The 18,501-nt window shown below is 36.4% G+C and overlaps 1 protein-coding gene across 1 annotated transcript; it reads right to left on the bottom strand.

Moving 5' to 3' along the window:
* Positions 1-354: 354 nt before the first annotated feature.
* On the bottom strand, positions 355-18,443 carry CEP76 (centrosomal protein 76). The gene is made up of 12 exons (XM_029234184.1): positions 18,277-18,443; positions 17,430-17,585; positions 16,293-16,374; positions 15,445-15,669; positions 14,142-14,327; positions 12,171-12,268; positions 11,449-11,577; positions 9,244-9,432; positions 6,709-6,875; positions 5,348-5,681; positions 3,050-3,267; positions 355-2,266 (listed from the first exon to the last, which is right to left on the bottom strand). The coding sequence occupies exons 1-12, from the start codon at positions 18,337-18,339 to the stop codon at positions 2,128-2,130; spliced, it is 1,986 nt and encodes a 661-aa protein (XP_029090017.1). The 5' UTR covers positions 18,340-18,443; the 3' UTR covers positions 355-2,127.
* Positions 18,444-18,501: the final 58 nt, after the last annotated feature.

Consider the following 18,501-nt stretch of genomic DNA (forward strand, 5'->3'; position numbering starts at 1 on the left):
GCATGGACTTATATATACTACCAAATATAAAATAGATAGCTAGTGGGAAGCAGCTGCATAGCACAGGGAGATCAGCTCGGTGCTTTGTGACCAACTAGAGGGGTGGGATACGGAGGGTGGGAGGAAGACACAAGAGGGAGGAGATATGGGGATATATGTATAGCTGATTCACTTTGTTATAAAGCAGAAACTAACACACCACTGTAAAGCAATTATACTCCAATAAAGATGTTAAAAAAAAAACAACCCAGCACAACCAAATAAATATATATATTTTTTAAAAAGAACACAATATAAGCATTATATTTTAAAAAGTTTACAATTTTAATAGAAAAACAATTTTTATGACAGAGCTAAATATACAAGGTAAATTTAATTTTTAAAAAGAAAAATTATTAGTAAGAAGAATAGCAGAATTCTAGTGATAAAAGGACTGAAATAATATTTGGAAATAAACCATCTTTAAAGGAAAATATTAATTCATGCCAGACTCTATTAAAGTGCATAAAAAGGAAATTTATTTTAGAATTTACACCAAAGGCGCATTATAAGTACCTGTGTTACTCTGGCACAATAAGGTAGAAAGCCCAGCCTCAAAGATAACACGGCCTTGATCTCATATATTATACAGTCTGCCTCTTAGTACGTGCCTCATAAAGAGTTTGCTCCAGAAGTTGAAAACTACAAGCCAATTTCTCTGTCAATAGCTTTGTGAGTAATTCCAGCAACAGAGTAAAAGTCTAACTCATATCTCGCTAATCCTCTAAAGTCATGTCAGTCTCTCAAGAAACTCCTGATTGTTTTCAATAAAAATTGATACAGGAGAGATATTTTCAGATTTTTTAAACAAGTGAAATCATAAATAGTTATCATATGTAAAAATAAAACAAAAAGTAAATTTTAGGATATCTTTAATTTTTAAAACATTAAATCATCTTATTTGTGATGGTGAATTAAAGTGATGAAAAGAATAACTTGCACAGCCAACAGTACACAGTCACTTTCCTAAGAAGCCCAGCGGGAGAAGGAACTGAACCGAGAGCTGTGCAGAGAGGCTGACGGACCTGCAAAGTAATCCGTCAGGCAGCTTCTTACAGTCAAACTGCTACAGCCTCTTTCTTCAACGCTCACTGTGCTCAATTTAAAATCAAACATCGGCATGGAGGCGCTCACAGAGGCTTATTTTTCAGTGGCCTCACACACAATTCTGATTTAGATTTATCACATATACATCGATGTTTTTACCACAAAGGGAAAAAGAAAGAAAGAAAAACTGTGGTTTCAGAAGATGGACTCCATGGACTCTCATTACTCCAGAGAGGCTAGTAATGAATCCTCTGACCACAGAAAATCAGCCAGCAACAGACTGCCAATATTAATTACAGAAAACAATTTCTCAACATCATAACAAATGGGTATGATAAATTTTTTCTAAAATACCCAATTCACTTTTATAATGAATCAAACTAACAAATATTTATAAATTATTTGTGTACTTTCAAGTGCAGTTTGTTTTGTTACTAATATTTATGCTTTTCTGGTACTAGTTTTTTCCCTGCTCCTGCATCCATATCTTCCCATAACTCTCTGGAAAGTCACAAATATCCCTATGGTTATGGGTAAACCACAAAAGTGGTAAACTCATCAAAATGTATTTTCATCTATGTAATAAATAAATCTGTTGTGAAGTTAAAGTCTCCTAACTTATATAAAATAATCCCATTAATCTATGAAAAATAATAATCATATTAATTTTACTATGGCTCAAACCCTTAGACAAATAACGTTCTGATTACCTGCTAATGTAAAGAAAACTGAGTAAATTTTATATTCATATTTAAACTACTACCTATAAACAAAGTAGCATTTATTAAAATAGGATACACACTTAATTTATACTAACTTCCACTCAGATTTATATAAGTTTTTCATCCTTAATTTTTAAATACACACATTATGATTTTTTTCAAACATTATTAGTCAGGTATATACAACAGTGAAATATGACATCCAAGCCAGACTGTGATTTTTAAAATAATGAACCTCTAAACAGCTAGTAATGTATCAATACAATGTGTAAAATTCCAATAAAATACAGGTATATTCTTATAGAAATGTTAGTTAGTCCTATAGTACTGAGCGATATTTACAAGCAAACATGATCCAAACAGCACATGCAGATTCAGGGTAAGTAAACACTCGGACACGAACTGCCAGTCGCACCTGGTCTCCACGGCAACAGATTATTTCTTCACAGAAAGGAGACCTACAGAAGAAAGAAAATGTATTCAATTAAGAAATGAATTTAGGTTTTACTTTCTTATTCCCAAGAAAGTCAGTATTTAAAATGATTTTTAGGGATAGGGAGGGTGGGAGGGAGACGCAAGAGGGAGGAGATACGGGGATATATGTATACGTATAGCTGATTCACTCTGTTATACAGCAGAAACTAACACACCATTGTAAAGCAATTATACTCCAATAAAGATGTTAAAAAAAATGATTTTTAAAAATCCTGTCTCTGGGGCTTCCCTGGTGGCGCAGTGGCTGAGAGTCCGCCTGCTGATGCAGGGGACGCGGGCTCGTGCCCAGGTCCGGGAAGATCACACATGCCGTGGAGTGGGTGGGCCCGTGAGCCATGGCCGCTGAGCCTGTGTGTCCAGTGCCTGTGCTCCGCAACGGGAGAGGCCACAACAGTGAGTGGCCCGTGTACCACAAAAAAAAAAAAAAAAAAAAATCCTGTCTCTGCTACCAATGGCTCTATAATTTTGGTAAAACTATTCAAATTATACACTATTTCCTCATAGTCTATAAATTTTTAAAGTGACACTATATAAGATCAGTGATCCTCAACTAGATTGCACCAAAACCATTGGGAAAATTATCCCGAACTCTCTAGAGCTACATTCCGGTCCTAATGAATCACAACCTGTGGCAGAAGGATGTATCATAAGAGCTGCCTGTGTGACTCTGAACTCATTCCTAAATGCGAACCATACTGATGGCTGAGATTAAGTCAGAAACATCTATGATGTCACAATCCACCTACCGAAGACATGTGGCAAAGGCGCGCCGCGCATTTCTATACACAAAGTGTATCGGGAACCCTTTAAATGTGTGACCATCAGGTACAGCCCTCCTGATGGCGTCCTGAAATTCTTCATTGCCCGCAGATATACTGGTTGTACGCTCAAATTCATAAGATGCCAGAGCGGGTGATAAGAGATAGGAAAGCTGGTCTTCCCAAACAGTAGTGAGGCCAAGATCCTACAGCAATCGAAAGGGAAATTGATTATTTTATTGATTTTAATAATTGATTATTTTAATGTATGCCAGAAGATTTTCAAAACCTGTCATAATTTTCTTAGCTTCCTATTATTATAAGGATACACAGAAGTAAAAATTATAAAAGGAACCACAGGTATCAGGTTTTACTTCTCAGAGAAACAACAAAAATCGGCCAATGCAATGATGTTAGTGAAGGCTCCAAATCCTGTACTTCCTTAATATCCACAAGACCATAAGGAATCATCCTACTGCGGAAGACAGAGTGTCACTGAATTCTGAGGTCACTTTTTTTTTTTTTTTTTTTTTTTTTTGCTGTACGCGGGCCTCTCACTGTTGTGGCCTCTCCCGTTGCGGAGCACAGGCTCCAGACACGCAGGCTCAGTGGCCATGGCTCACCGGCCCAGCCGCTCCGCGGCATGTGGGATCTTCCCGGACCGGGGCACGAACCCATGTCCCCTGCATTGGCAGGCGGACTCTCAACCACTGCGCCACCAGGGAAGCCCCCTGAGGTCACATTTTATTTAACTTTAAAGAGTTTAGCAAGGTTGAATCTGCTTAATTTGATTGCTCCCACCATAAATTCAACTGTAGTATGGGAGAAAAGTCAACAAACAAATTGCATATATAATTAAACTCAAATATTTACCAAGCATTTATTCTGTAAAAGGTACCGAAGAGCACAGGCTTTAGGCCCTCAGGGAACTTAAAACATGCTGAAGGCAATTCTAATGTCATTTATAATATCAAATGAACTATTGCTATCTAGACACGTGATATTTTTTTAATGTTACAAACAAACTCAAAATTCTAAATATTTTGATTATCATAACAGATCTAATTTCACATTCAGTTACAACTGGTTTCAAGTGATTCCAAGGTCTATGATCACCTATACTTTTCCTCCGAACCCCACTTGCTGGTTTACAGACACCATTAACTTAGCTAGTGATCATCAATAGCATCCAGCTCAGTTTTGTTTTCTTTTTCTATACGAAGTAACCCTTATAATGTAATAAAATATCGGTTTCATTTGTGAACAGGAGCTAAGAAAACTAAAAGGCAATACAAGCAATGGAGGGCACAAGTCAGGGGCTTTGGCTTCCAGCGGTGCAGTGAGCTGGGGCCCTGACCCACCTATTGCTGCAAACACACTACAGATGCCACATTAAATACTTCCCAAAACATATTCCTAAATGCTCTGAGGAGTTGGCAAGTAGGTAAGATTTTAGAGGCCAAAGCTAAGAGTAATTGGGAGCCCAGAGAACATACCTGATAATCAGCTTGCCTTTGATGGTCTCAAGGAACATGAGTATCAGGGCTCACCCAAGGTGGGGAGTCTACTAGGGAATCCCAAAAGGTAAATTAGAAATCAATCTTCTGTAGAAGTTTTGGACTCTAGTCTTTTGTTGGTTATATGTGTGGCAAATAACTTTTCCCACTCCAAGGCTGCTTTTTCACTCTCTTAATAACTTCTTTTGATGAACATAAGTTCTTAAAATAAGTTCTTAAAATATACTAATCTTTTCCTTTATGATTAGTTCTTTTTATGTTTCCTTTAAGGCCCTTTACAAAATAAATCTAAATGACTAATAAGAAGCTTGATCTCATCAGCAATCAGGGAAATGCAAATTAAAGACACAATGAGGATACCATCTTACATCTACCTACTTTAATGTAATAGAAAAACAAAACAAACTAAACAAACCTGGAAAAAAATGAATATGAAAAAAATTAACCCAATATTTTCAATGGGGAATGATGTGAATAAGTACTTTAAAAAGAGGAAATCCAAATTCACAAAAGTCTGAACAAGTCCACCGTTCTTCATTTCTAGAAGGAAGCAATAAATTCTCGAAGTATTGGTGAGTTTAGAAATTTTTGAATCTCAGAACTTTATTCTCATGATTTTCAAAACTACAAGCTTCATAAAGGAAGGGATTGAATTTGCTTTGTTTAGGGCTAGAATATTGATTGGCACTATTTTACATGCCCCCCAAATTATTAAATACATAAACAAATGAAAAAACTGCAGGAAAGCACAAACGTCAGTGTTAATTACCTTCCTGTGTTCCGACACGAGTAGCCTGAGCTGCATTTCAATTTCATTGCTTGTTACCGAAGCATCAATCGTGGACGCACACAGCGGAGGGAAGGGAGGGAGGGACGTGGTGGCCCCTGGAGCACACACGGATTTAACTGCTTCCTCACTCATGGGTTTCCATTTGGACTCATCATTCAAATCAAACACACAGCTTTCTACTGAGTCAGAGGGCTGACAGTTTCCCAGGAACATCTGATGATTGAAAACACAACCGATTGTTCGATACGGGTACAACGGTTTGGGCTGTTCAGCAGCTGAAGGCTCATCAGGACTCGTAGGTTTGTGGAGATACCTAAAAAAGGTTAATCATAATTTTATATAATAAGAACTTAAAAAATAAGACAACAGCAGCTTATTGAGGAAAAAAATTATTCTAACACTTAAGGTCATAACTATTTCCCAAGAGTACAGTTTAATACTTGTTTTTCCTTCTTCTATTTCCAAAATTTGATTACTCTATGTTAACTGTATGGCACATCTTACGATATAGAACCAATTTTATTCCTTTAACACAAGAACATATTCTGTGTATAGCATTAAGATCAAAAACATTTATCAGATAACAAAATAATTTAGTTACACATTTTTAGGTACAACTAATTAAAATGACTATCAACCAAGGAAAAAGAAAACCCAGGAAAATGAGAAGAGGGCCCAGGGCTGTGCCTTCAGGAACTCCCACATTTGAAGATAAAATGAAGGAACACAGAGAACAGCCAAAGAGGAATAATGAAAACTGAAACACAGTGCTACGAGAGAAGCTAACGAAGAGAATGTTCCAGGAAGGAGGGAACATTTCACTCTTTCAAAATCTGATGACACTGAAAAAAAGTACAGTGGATTTACCAACACAGAGTTAGTAACCACATCAAATTTTCAAAAGAAATGATTTACAACTTGTATTTATTTTTAGGCTTAGGGATGATCATCAGGAAAAACATATGCCGGGACATCCCTGGTGGTCCAGTGGTTAAGACTCCACACTTCCACTGCAGGGGGCGCGGGTTTAATCCCTTCTCGGGGAACTAAGATCCCGCATGCCATGAGGCACGCACGGCCGAAAAGAAAAGAAGAAACATAAGCCAATTACACAAAATTAAAAATAAACATAATTCATTTTTTATTAATATCATGTTGGTAAAGAACATTTTAGGTGTACAAATTTTCTTAGAGTTTAGTTCCTAGCTATCTTACTTGAAGTAATTTTTTACATAACCAAATTATCAATACGTGTCTTTGAGTATCATCAATACAAAGAACCTATAGTTTACAACATTTACATCCTCATGTTAATATCCTTATAAACTTAGTTGACAAACCTGTGTCCTGTTAAACTCTCCCAAAAAGTGATGGTTCCATCAGTCCCACACGTCATAACCCATGCGTGGGGCACTCCCTTGGCCTTTGTCCCGACACAGACAAAGGCTTCCAGCCCATATCCGAGAAGGAGGCTGCACAGGAGGTTGGCATGGTCTTCACAGTCTCCCTGGAAATGAAAGGAAGTAAAATTAACTATTTACTCCTTCATATTGTTTCCTCTTTAAATATTTAAATACAAAATTGCAATTAAAAAGTATTATTAATTTTCACTTTTAATCATTAGTCCAGTGTTAAGCTAAAACAATGAGGGAAAAAAAGAACATACAAATTTTAAAAGCACCTATTTTACAAAGTCAGTGCCTACAAATCTGATAGTCATAATATGTACACTCTAAGATTCCAAAGTTTTTAAAGAACTCATACAACATAGAAGGAAAGCAGTAAGAATTTAAAGATAAATAGCTAAAGGGCATGAACACACAAGCTGACAAATCATATAGTAGGAAATGAAAATAAACAGGAAAGTACTCAAACTTAAATTAAAACAATGAATTAAAGTATCTATACATGATCATTTTAAGGAAATACATACATAGAAAAAAATGATTGGATAAAAGAACAACAGAACACCAACAATAGCTACAATTAGCGTAGATTATATATATATAGTTTCCCCTTCTATTGTCTAAACTCTCTTTGATAATGTTATATTACTTTCACAATTTTAAAAAATTATGAAACAACAAAAATAATAGAAAATATCTGACATTTTCTGTGAAAAAAGTATTAAAATTAATTAAACAGTAAGGCTATAATTATATGAAGATATTTAAGTGTAGGACTACAGGTAATATACAAAAGCAAAAATAACTATTGAGGTTAGTGTTAGAATGAGGGATGATTTCTTCCCCCCAAATTTTGCATTAGTGGCTCTACACTGCTGTCTTTTAATTAACAATAATAAAACAAATAGCACCTTATAATTGTTAAATTGACTTTTGAAAAATATAATATCCAACCTTTTAGACCCAGTTATTTCTATACATGAGATTTTGTATTAGAAAAAAATTTCAAAAGAAAAATAACAATATAACCAAAGACATTCAATGCAAAAATTCATTCACAGTGATATCAAAAAACTTGGAAGCAAGCCTAACTTAGCCAAAAGAAACAGTTCCTATGATGGCAAAACAGATCCTATGACAACAAAACAGTTAAGTAGATTTTGTATATCAACTCATGAAAACTTTATTCAGCCATTAAAAGACGGAGATCATGACTGTAGCAACACATAGGAAAATGTTCAAAACATAAAGCAGGGCACAAAATTTTATTTATATCAATTATAATTATGGAAAAATCGTATATACACAGGAGAGAAACATAAAAATATAAAAATAGATGAAAAATAGAATTATGGGTGAAATTTCACCTTTACTGTTGTAAAGCTATTGTTTGTGCAAGAAAAATATTTTAAATAATTTTCAAACTTCTAAGTCAAGCTGTGCTATCTCTTCAAATACACTCAGGTAAAGAAAATAAAACAGAGAATCAAAGGGGGTGATTATTTGTTTTACAAAAGAATTATTTAGATAATAATTTAAAATATGTACCATTCCTACTATATTTGAAATTTTTATTTTAAGTTTAAATCCATATATACAACTTCTGGGAACTACAACTTGGGAATAAATCAAAATAATTTTTTTGATAAGTAATGTTTAACTGTTTTCAATTGTCTTTAAAAATCTTTCCAATTGACAAATCAATCTCTAATCTAAATGGTTTCTTCCAATGTATAAGCTTTGCCTTGTGACTACCCATATGTACTATTTACACAACTTCAGACTAAAAATTATTTCAAAACAATAATACATTAAAGAAATTTATTTTTTCTGTTGTGTTTCAACAGAGTTGGAATGCTAAAGATAGTCTTGTTTTCATAATATCATCAAAATTTTAGAACACAGAAAATTAGAAAATATACCATAATATATAAAATTAGTTTACTGAAATCATTTATGTTCAACATCAATATATATACACAAATTCTTAAATATATACTTATATTTGGAACTAAATACCGTGCAATCCAACATTTTTTTCCATATTCATTTTGTAACTGCCATTTTCTCTTTAAAAAGAAAAAGTACCATCTAAGCAAATTTTAACCCATGAACTAAACCCATGAACTAACCCATAAACTAAAAGACCATGGTTCTGGTCTTGGTGTTATATCTAATTCACTGTTTACCTCTCCACCTTGGTTTCTGACACTATAGTGCTTGTAGGTCCCTACACCTCACAAAAATTACATTATGTTAAATAAGAAATTACATGAGAAAATAAAGATGTGAAGTTTTTTTTTAATGTACTGACATTTAAATTTTAAGGAAAATGATGAAAACAAGATCCTGACTTGTTCAAATTGACAATACGTACTTTTTTCCGAAGTTAATTCTTTTACAAATATACCATAAACTCGCAATAACTATGATGTACTGGTTTTTAGTTCTATTATGTGTGTAGGATACCTTGTTTCTACAGAGAAAGGCCAGCAGAGTGCACCACTGTTCCTGTTTACCTCCTCCTCCGATAACAGGGGCTCTTTCATAACCAAGGACATTAACAAATCTTGCTGCTTGCCTTGGAGTATCCAGAAGCCTCCCAGCTCGAAGTGGTTTAACATAAGAACAGACTGGTCTATTTATCCCATTTTCATCCTGGAGGAGAAGGGGAAAACATTATCTGTAATGACAGGTTAATCATTCCCAATTTTAACACTTTTTCTTAGAATACATTAATAAGAGGAAGTAATTCTGGACACCACTTCTTGAGTGCTCACCTGACATGCAGCACTAGGCTACTAAGTGTTGTGCATGCAATTTTTCTTTTAATCCTCATAACATCTTTTATTATTTTCATTTCATCGATAAAGAAACTGAAGCTACACGCAGAGCAACTAAGCCCATGTGCCACAACTACTGAGCCCTCGTGCCACAACTACTGAGCCCTCATGCCACAACTACTTAAGCCCACACACCTAGAGCCCATGCTCTGCAACTAGAGAAGCCACCACAATGAGAAGCCCACACACTGCAACGAAGAATAGCCCCCGCTTGCTACAACTAGAGAAAGCCGGCGCACAGCAACGAAGACCCGACGCAGCCAAAAATAAATAAATACAATAATAAATAAATAAAGTTAAAGAAACCGCTACAGCGATTACACAACAGAGCCAGGATTCAAACACTGAGCCATGCGACTCCAAAGCCTGTGACAGTAAGAACTTAAACCATCGTAGGACCCAGCAATCCCACTCCTGGATGTACATCCAAAGCAACTGAAATCAGCATCTCAAAGAGATACCTGCACACCCATCCCAGGTCACTGCAGCATTATTCACAACGGCCAAGTTACGGAAACACCTAAGTGTCCATCAAGGGGTGAATGGATAAAGAAGGTGTGGTGTGTATGTATACACAACAGGACATTATTCAGCTCTTCCATGTGCCATTTCTCTGATCCACTTCCTCCCTCCCTCCCTGTGCAGGTCCCCCCTCTGGTCCGGGATTCCACAGGGTAGTGAATAACCGCACCCTAGACTATATAGACAGCAGGGAACCAGTTATACCTCAACTGGTTTCTCTTCACCCTTGTCCTGACGTCACCTGCCCAGTCATTCAACGTATAGACAACGCTATTGGAAAGTCACAAGCCACTTCCCGCATTTCCACCACCAGTCAACTAGGTTTCCCATTCTCAAGCTCCTCACCTAGAAACGGAACCATTTTTAGCCTGTTCTAAAATCTAGGGAATGTAAGTTAAAGCTAGACAAATGTATAGGATCTGAGAAATACTACCCAAAATACACTATACTCATATGAAAGCACCTACTCGAGGCTGAATACATATAAAATATTTGAATGGTTCCTCAGAAGTTGTAAAAAAAAAAAAAAAATGGATCTGACCATTTATCTTATGTTGGTTCATTAATAAGAGAAAATGGGCTTAGGATACAGAAAAAGTAGCGGCAGAGGGACTTCCCTGGCGGTCCAGCATTTAAGACTCTGCGCTCCCAATGCAGAGGGCCCAGGTTCAATCCCTGGTTAGGGAACCAGATGCCACATGCTGCAACTAAAGATCCCGCGTGCCCAACTAAGACCTGGCACAGCCAAATAAAAATAAATAAATATTTTAAAATTATAATACAAATAAACAACAGAGGCAGAGATACATAACTAAATTGCTGTAAAATATTGCTGATCACCAGCTTAGAGATCTGGGTTAAATAAAATTATTACATGCAATATTGTTTGCCTTAAAAAAGTACCCTAACAAAAAAAATACATGCCTACACTCCCAATTCTGCACATGAAAGTTGACTTTATATATAAATTGCAAAGTGTCCCGGTACTTAATTATTTAGTACAAAGTATCTATCAAGGACACACTCCAAGTTAAACAAAATGAGTTTTCATCTAATTTAAATCAAATATATTCAAAAAAGGTTTCGAAAAACAACTGAAAAAGAAAACCAAAATAAAACAAAGATTGTGTTATGTCACTCACCTACTTACTACTGTAAGAGAGCACTAAAAATCAGCATTCTATTTTATAAATAAACTTTCATTTGTCTGGAATAAATACATTTTACAAATTCAAGTTAAATGAAATTTACATTTACAACAGTAAATCTCAAATACAGGTGTGAAGCTTTTCTCATACAATTTACAAACCTGTGCAAAAATCTTAACCAGCCGTGAATTGTGTGAGGGTCGAATTTGCAAATATTCTCTCCACCACTGCTTAGCATACACAAGAAATAACCGCTCTTTCTCTGCAGTTTTCTGACGTTCCAAAGCAAGCTTGAAATTTAAAAAATATATTATCAATTTATATTCATTCTGCTTAATTAATTACTTCAAATATGTAACAAATCTCTGCATTTCCTCCATCGTTACCAGTACCCTAATCGAAGACACCACCATCGCTTGTCTGTAAGGGCCTCCTAACTGGTCTCCCTGTTCTCACACTTCCCAGGACAATCCAGTCTCCATACAGAAGTCAGAGCCACCATTTTTTTTTTTTTTTTGAGGTATGCGGGCCTCTCACTGTTGTGGCCTCTCCCGCTGCGGAGCACAGGCTCCGGACGTGCAGGCTCAGCGGCCATGGCTCACAGGCCCAGCTTCTCCAAGGCATGTGGGATCCTCCCCAACCGGGGCACGAACCCGTGTCCCCTGCATCGGCAGGCGGACTCTCAACCACTGCGCCACGAGGGAAGCCCCAGAGCCACCATTTTTGACCCCAGACAAAAATTTTTAAATGATGATTCATATTGTCCTTCTCTTGCTTAAAACAAATGATAATTTTCTAAAAAGAGAACACTTTCTACAATTAACAGGTAAATATACTACTATGAAAACACACACACAAAGAAGAGAAATTCAGGATTATTTACCTGTGTGTTCACTACTTCCTGAGATAATGTTTGATTTAGTGGTGGGTACATCTCAAGTTTTATATTTAAAATTCCCACAGAAACTTTTGATTCTGTGCCTGTAAATGTAAATAAATGTAACTTCAGATGTTTTAATACTATATATATTTAGTCAATCAAAGTTCAACCAAAATAATTTAAGAATTTTTGTACTTTACCACTTACATGAAATAAAGATAATACTTAATGTCATCTTTAATATTCATATTAAAAATGAACCAAATCAAATTAGTTTTTATTTTGTTCAAAGGCCTTTATCTAGTTATAAGGAGATTACCTATTTTCTTAGCTTCCAAATCACATTTTAAAGGACTTTCCAGACCTAAAGAATTTATGATTCTTGATTTTTATCTTCATTAAAAACAAAGTCAAAGCAACTGTTTTTTTTTTTTCTTCTTCTTTTTTTTAGTATCAATAATGTATATGTGTCAATCCCAGTCTCCCAATTCTTCCCACCCCCCCCCTTGGTATCCATACATTTGTTCTCAACGTCTGTGTCTCTATTTCTGCTTTGCAAATAAGATCATCTGTACCATTTTTCTAGATTCTGCATATATGCATTATTACACGATATTTGTTTTCCTCTTTCTGGCTTACTTCACTCTGTATGACACTCCCTAGGTCCATCCACGTCTCTACAAATGACCCAATTTCATTCCTTTTTATGGCTGAGTACAAAGCAATTGTTAACACCTCATTCTCAGAAAATATTTATACATTTTGTCACATACAGTAATTTCCATTTATCCCTTCCCATTTTTCACATTACATGTGAATACGAATTTTTAATCCATGCCTGGATCTAAAGAATTAGAAAACAAATATACTTCATACCAGAACTATTTAATATTTCTTTGATGAATCAGAAATTTCCAGGTCATTCTATGACTATTGTGTTAGGTCTATATTTGAAAATAAATAATAGGTATCTCTTTTGAGAATAAATATCCTGGGACTTCCCTGGTGGTCCAGTGGTTAAGACTCTGCACTCCTAATGCAAGGGCCCCAGGTTCAATCCCTGCTCGGGAACTAGATCCCGCACGCCGCAACTAAGACCCAGCACAGCCAAATAAATAAATAAATATATATTTTTAAAAATCTCCTACATAGAGTTTTCTCCCTACTATTTACTTATGGAAAAACGTATTCTGGGTTCTAACTTATCAAAATCTAAATTACTAAAGCTCTATTGTCCACTGGCCAAGTTTAACTCTGTAACCAAATTTCAATACCACAAGTATTGGGTCGGCCAAAAGGTTCGTCCAGGTTTTTCCATAAGATCTTTTTGATCAACCCAGTAATTGCATAATATGTAGTGTTTAAAACAGTGCAGGTTTTATTTTGTTTTTCATTCCACTAGCAAATATGTATTACGTATCAGGTAGCATGCAAGAGTCTAGGAAAACAGTGGTGACAAGACAGGTACCATCTCCGTTCTCAAACAATACTACCATTGATACTGACATTGAGCAAATTAGCCCTTCTTTGAGCCCCTTTCCCACCTGTAAAAGGTTAGAAGAATACCTACTCCATGTTCTGCAAGAACCGCTGGTACAGGAAGGCCCTGGCACTGATGGGATGCGCAGTATTCTGGGCTGTGCTAGGATGGAGGTTGTCACATATGGGTGAGTGCATTCGTGTGTGTGTGAAGAATCTTAACTTTCTTTATAGCAAATAAACTTGGAGGAAAAAAGCCGTCAAGATTTCTTTATGCATCTCACAGAAAAAAAGTTTTTCCTTTAGACAAGGCCAGAGTGACTGTGGAGTTCTATAACTGTAATTATAGAACTGTAATTATAGAACCACTGTAATTCCAATGAAACTCTTTTTACACGTTTCCCCCTTGGCTTACAAAGGCATTTTTAAAATGTAAAATGTATTTACAAACCAACTGTGGCTATAAAAAGGTAACAGTGATATTAATCATCATACCTACACCCATAAGTTCCACAGTAAGATTGGTCACTCCATTTTCTGAGCCCAAAACCGATCGCCATTCAAGAAAATAGGATGCTACTAAAGTGGTCTCGGCAAATATGTCTGTTTTGATTAGCACCATATGAACTGGGTCACTTATTGATAACATTGTTGTTGAATCAGCCATTCTAGTTCCATCACCTAGCAACATAAACAAAAAAATTACACCACATTACATATCCAGTTAGACCAACGTAAAAGAATACATTCATTGAAAAGGATACTAATAATAAACAAATAAAATCAAACAGAGCAAGTTGGCAATGCCTCAGGAAGCATGCTACAGACTGGGAATAAAAAGTACAGTCCCATTTGTATCACTAACTTTTGAGAGGACTGGGGGAACTGTGACAAGTTACTTAGTTACTTAATGCATATTGGTGTTTTCTGACCTCTAAGAGGTAAGTCTGCTCTTCAAAAGTACATAAATAATATATGCTACCACAATAAAAGGCCTTCAAATATGTCAACATTCCCCTTTAATATTTCCCTTTAATAAAGGTACCATTATACCATTATTCCCCTTTAATAAAGGTATTTTAGGAATAAAATACCTTTATCCCAAAGCCTCTAGAAACAACCACTGTATTACCTACACAAAACTGAAAAATCCAGCACCTTGGAGCTAGCAATTTAAGCCATTAACTGCCTTATTAAGGTAACACTTTTCACCGGGTAAAAAGTAACAAAATTTTAGTAGTGCATTAGCCATCTCAGTAATCTAAAATTCTGAACGTATAATTATAAAACTGTTAAGTTTACAAATATGTTATGAAGATTTTGATACTGACAACTAAAATATGTAAGATACCTTTACAGAAAGAAACAATGTAAAATAATTACAGTAATCAAGCATCATAATTTTAAAGTCATAAAAATGAGTAATAGATTCACATCTAAACTTTGATTGTAAAAGTTATGTGACATCATAAATCTAGCCATCTTTCATAAATGAGAAGGATCCTGTCTCATTCTCCACCTAACAAGAATTTAAATTTTTATTACTAAAGAACCAACCATTAAAAGTCAAAAAATAATATTCAGGGAAAACTAATTTGCAAAAAATAAAGCAAGAAGGTAGGTGTAAGTAGTTTAAGTAGAAAAAAGCAGCGAGGGAAAAAAAATAAAACAAAAGACTGGGAGATTCATCCATTATAAATCTCTCCTTAAGCAGAAATTGTTTATTGCGGAAGTTGTACTGCAATAAAACCTAACGAAGATTTACAAAATTAAATGGCAATTTATTATTGCTCCTTACCTAAATTTTCTCTGTGTACTTCAAGTAAAAAGCCATCATGAAAATCTGGTTCACAGGCACATGGAACAGGTTTAGAACGAAAACGTTGGTTTCGAAAATGTAAACATAAAGTAAAGGTTGAACAAGCTTGTCCTGGTAAAGGCTCAGGTTCTTGCAGATGTTCCAAGAAAGCTTTTCCACCCAAAACCTGAAGGTAAAGATACCTCCGTGTTGGATCAATATTAGCTGTAAAGTGTAGCAATATATATGAGGAAACTGCCAATTAACTTAAGCAATGTGATCAAGACAATAGGAAATAATAACTTGACAGAAATAAAACCAAAGACTAAATAAAGAGTAACATATTTACTAGATACCAGGCCCCTGTGTACCCCGCGAAGAAAAGATACCCAATACGATATCTTTTTCTGAATTTACACTCCGGCTACTTTCTCCCAGCTAGAAAGGAGTCAGAGCCAAGGTTTAGGATACCTTTATTTTTTAGTTGATTATCCAACATTCCTTCACCTCCACAAAGCAACTCAGTCAATTACCAACTCAGCTAGTACACTTGTTAGATAATTACATTGCCATTAAAAAAGCAAGGCTGTACAATTTATAAGATATATTAATAAAATATGAGAAACAGGTGGTCCTGTTTTTGCTTCCACCCAGCTATACATGAAATCTTCTGATATACTTCATGCAAAATAGAATCTAAGTTTTTTGGATGATTAATCACAAAAATATAAGTATCTCATTCTGGAAAAAAAAAATCGAAATGTTTTCTATCAAATACCAAACAGTACAGCCCATCAATATGCAGTACTATCCACAACTAAATTAATGTTAAAAAGAAATATACATACTTTTTTTTAACAACGTTGATTGTCTGTCAGTAAAGCCAACAGGTTGTTTTGGAGAGGAAGGGAGTTCTTGATCAACATTATCCTAGAATGGCAGAAAAAAATCAAAACAAATTAGAAAACAAAAATTATAGTTAAGCAAGGAAATGCCAATAATGGGACTAAGAACTGAACCAAAAGTAGATAGGATAAAACCCACTCAAAATGTCCTTACTTTCCTAGCATAGTTAAAATAATGAAAAGCCTGCCAAAACAGTAATGCAACTGGTCACTCCTAAAGTCTAACACGAAGGAATTAATGTTCAAGCCATGTCCACAGAATGCTAAAACAAATTCTTAACACTTTACAAAAGGTTAAATTTTCTCCAAACCTCATATAACATCCGGCTTGTGATTCCACCAGGACCAGAACTGATTTTAATAAGGAAGTGACACATTCACACAGCAGAAGCTGTTACTAGGTCAATTTTTATAACAAATGAGTTTATAAACCTCAAAAACCAAAAAAGGATGCTGTACTAAAACACTTATTCCCTGGTGTATTATGAAGTCCATCCAATTTTCACAATATATTACCTAGGTATTGAGGTCACAGTCTCTCATTATTGCCTCAGTTTCAAAAGAAGACCTACTTACTAATTTGTGCACTGAGAGGCTATCACCTCACTACTGACCTATTTGTATGAAAAGATTTGAAGGTTCTTATGCAGACAATTATTTTCTTAAAGAAACTGATAATTTGTTCATCTTAGAAAACATAGTGCCAAAAGAATGTGTTTATTTTAAAAATAGGCTTAATCTAGAAAAATTATAGAATATTAGTAAAAAAGAATTAGGTTGGAGTGAACTAATTTGACTAATATACTTAAAGTTACAGACCTAGAAAATAACAAGAGAAAACTCTCACTGCAAAGGGAATAATCAGGTCCATAACTACAATTTCACTGAGGCATAATCCTACCTGCTCCATTCAAGAGTAGAGTAGCTCATACTTGAGACAAGGATATTACTAGACAAAATGGTCTTATTTAAAAAGTAGTTTTACTAAAAGGAGAGCCCCCAAATATGGACCCTACGAGCAGCAGTAAGCATAAGAATATACTTAGACTCTCAAATTTTTTCCTCTAAAAGATTACTCACAGTAACAAAATTAAGTTCTTTCATCACATCATCAATGATTCCCCGGCGTCTAAGGGCTTTGATCAAATCTTCCGTTGATAACTGTTGTTGATCAGGTGCCAGTTCTTCCCGTATGGTCTCAGCAAGGATTTCTCTTATCCTGCCATGGACATCCATCTATGCAGAAAACTCGCATATGGCTTACAACGTTACAAATCAGTCAAAGATTGCCAACTAGCTAACCTCTTTCTAAAATACTGACCCGCCCCCCCAAAAATAATAATCATAATGAGAGTGTAGACTAAATTCAGAAAGACCTCTAAAGTAACAGTAAATGTGAAATTGTCACCGAAATTCACTGAGAATAAAGAAAACGTTTTTAAAAGGAAAAAAACCTTTAAAGATGAATTTTTTAGTACGAATTCTAGAAATAAGCTCTACTGGTTATCTATTACCTTTGCTAGCATTTCCCCACAAATAACACTCAACCGAAAGCAGTTTTTTGAGAGTAGAGACCTGCAGGAGACGATCAAAGACTAAGTGTCAGCTTTCAACTTTTTAGATGTGACCGTGAGTTAACTGACTGACCCTTTATGAATCTGGGGGGACACAATGCCGTGTCAAGACCACGGCGGGGCTGAAAGACGCCGACACTCGGCACAGGCACGCGGCGGGCGGGAGGCGGCTGCTGCGGGGCCCTAGCTGAGCCCCAAGGACCAGCAACACTTCCACTCCAGAGCACCGGCAGCCCCTCCGCCGCCACCTCCCCGGTGAAGCGACGGCCTGCGGCCCCACAGCTGTGCTCGACGCGACTCCGCGGGGTTTGCCTCCCGCCCCAGCCCGGCCCCCGCCGCCCGCCCCGCCTCGCCTTGCTCAGCTGCTGGTGGATGAGCTGCTTCAGCTCGGACGCCTTCTCCGGAGGCAGCGACATGCTGGGCTCCCCTTCGAGCTCCCCGGCCGCCGCAGCGTCTCCGCGGCGGAGCGAGAGCCCGCGACCGCTCGACTCGCGCGCTCCCGGGCCGCCGCGTCAGGCCGGCGGGGAAACCTGGCGGCGCCAACTGCTGTTTCCAAACGGCAGCCGGGCTGCCCCCGC

The sequence above is a fragment of the Monodon monoceros genome, unplaced genomic scaffold (genome assembly GCF_005190385.1).
Source record: "Monodon monoceros isolate NGI ecotype Baffin Bay Population unplaced genomic scaffold, NGI_Narwhal_1 Super_Scaffold_1, whole genome shotgun sequence".
NCBI lineage: Eukaryota > Metazoa > Chordata > Mammalia > Artiodactyla > Monodontidae > Monodon > Monodon monoceros.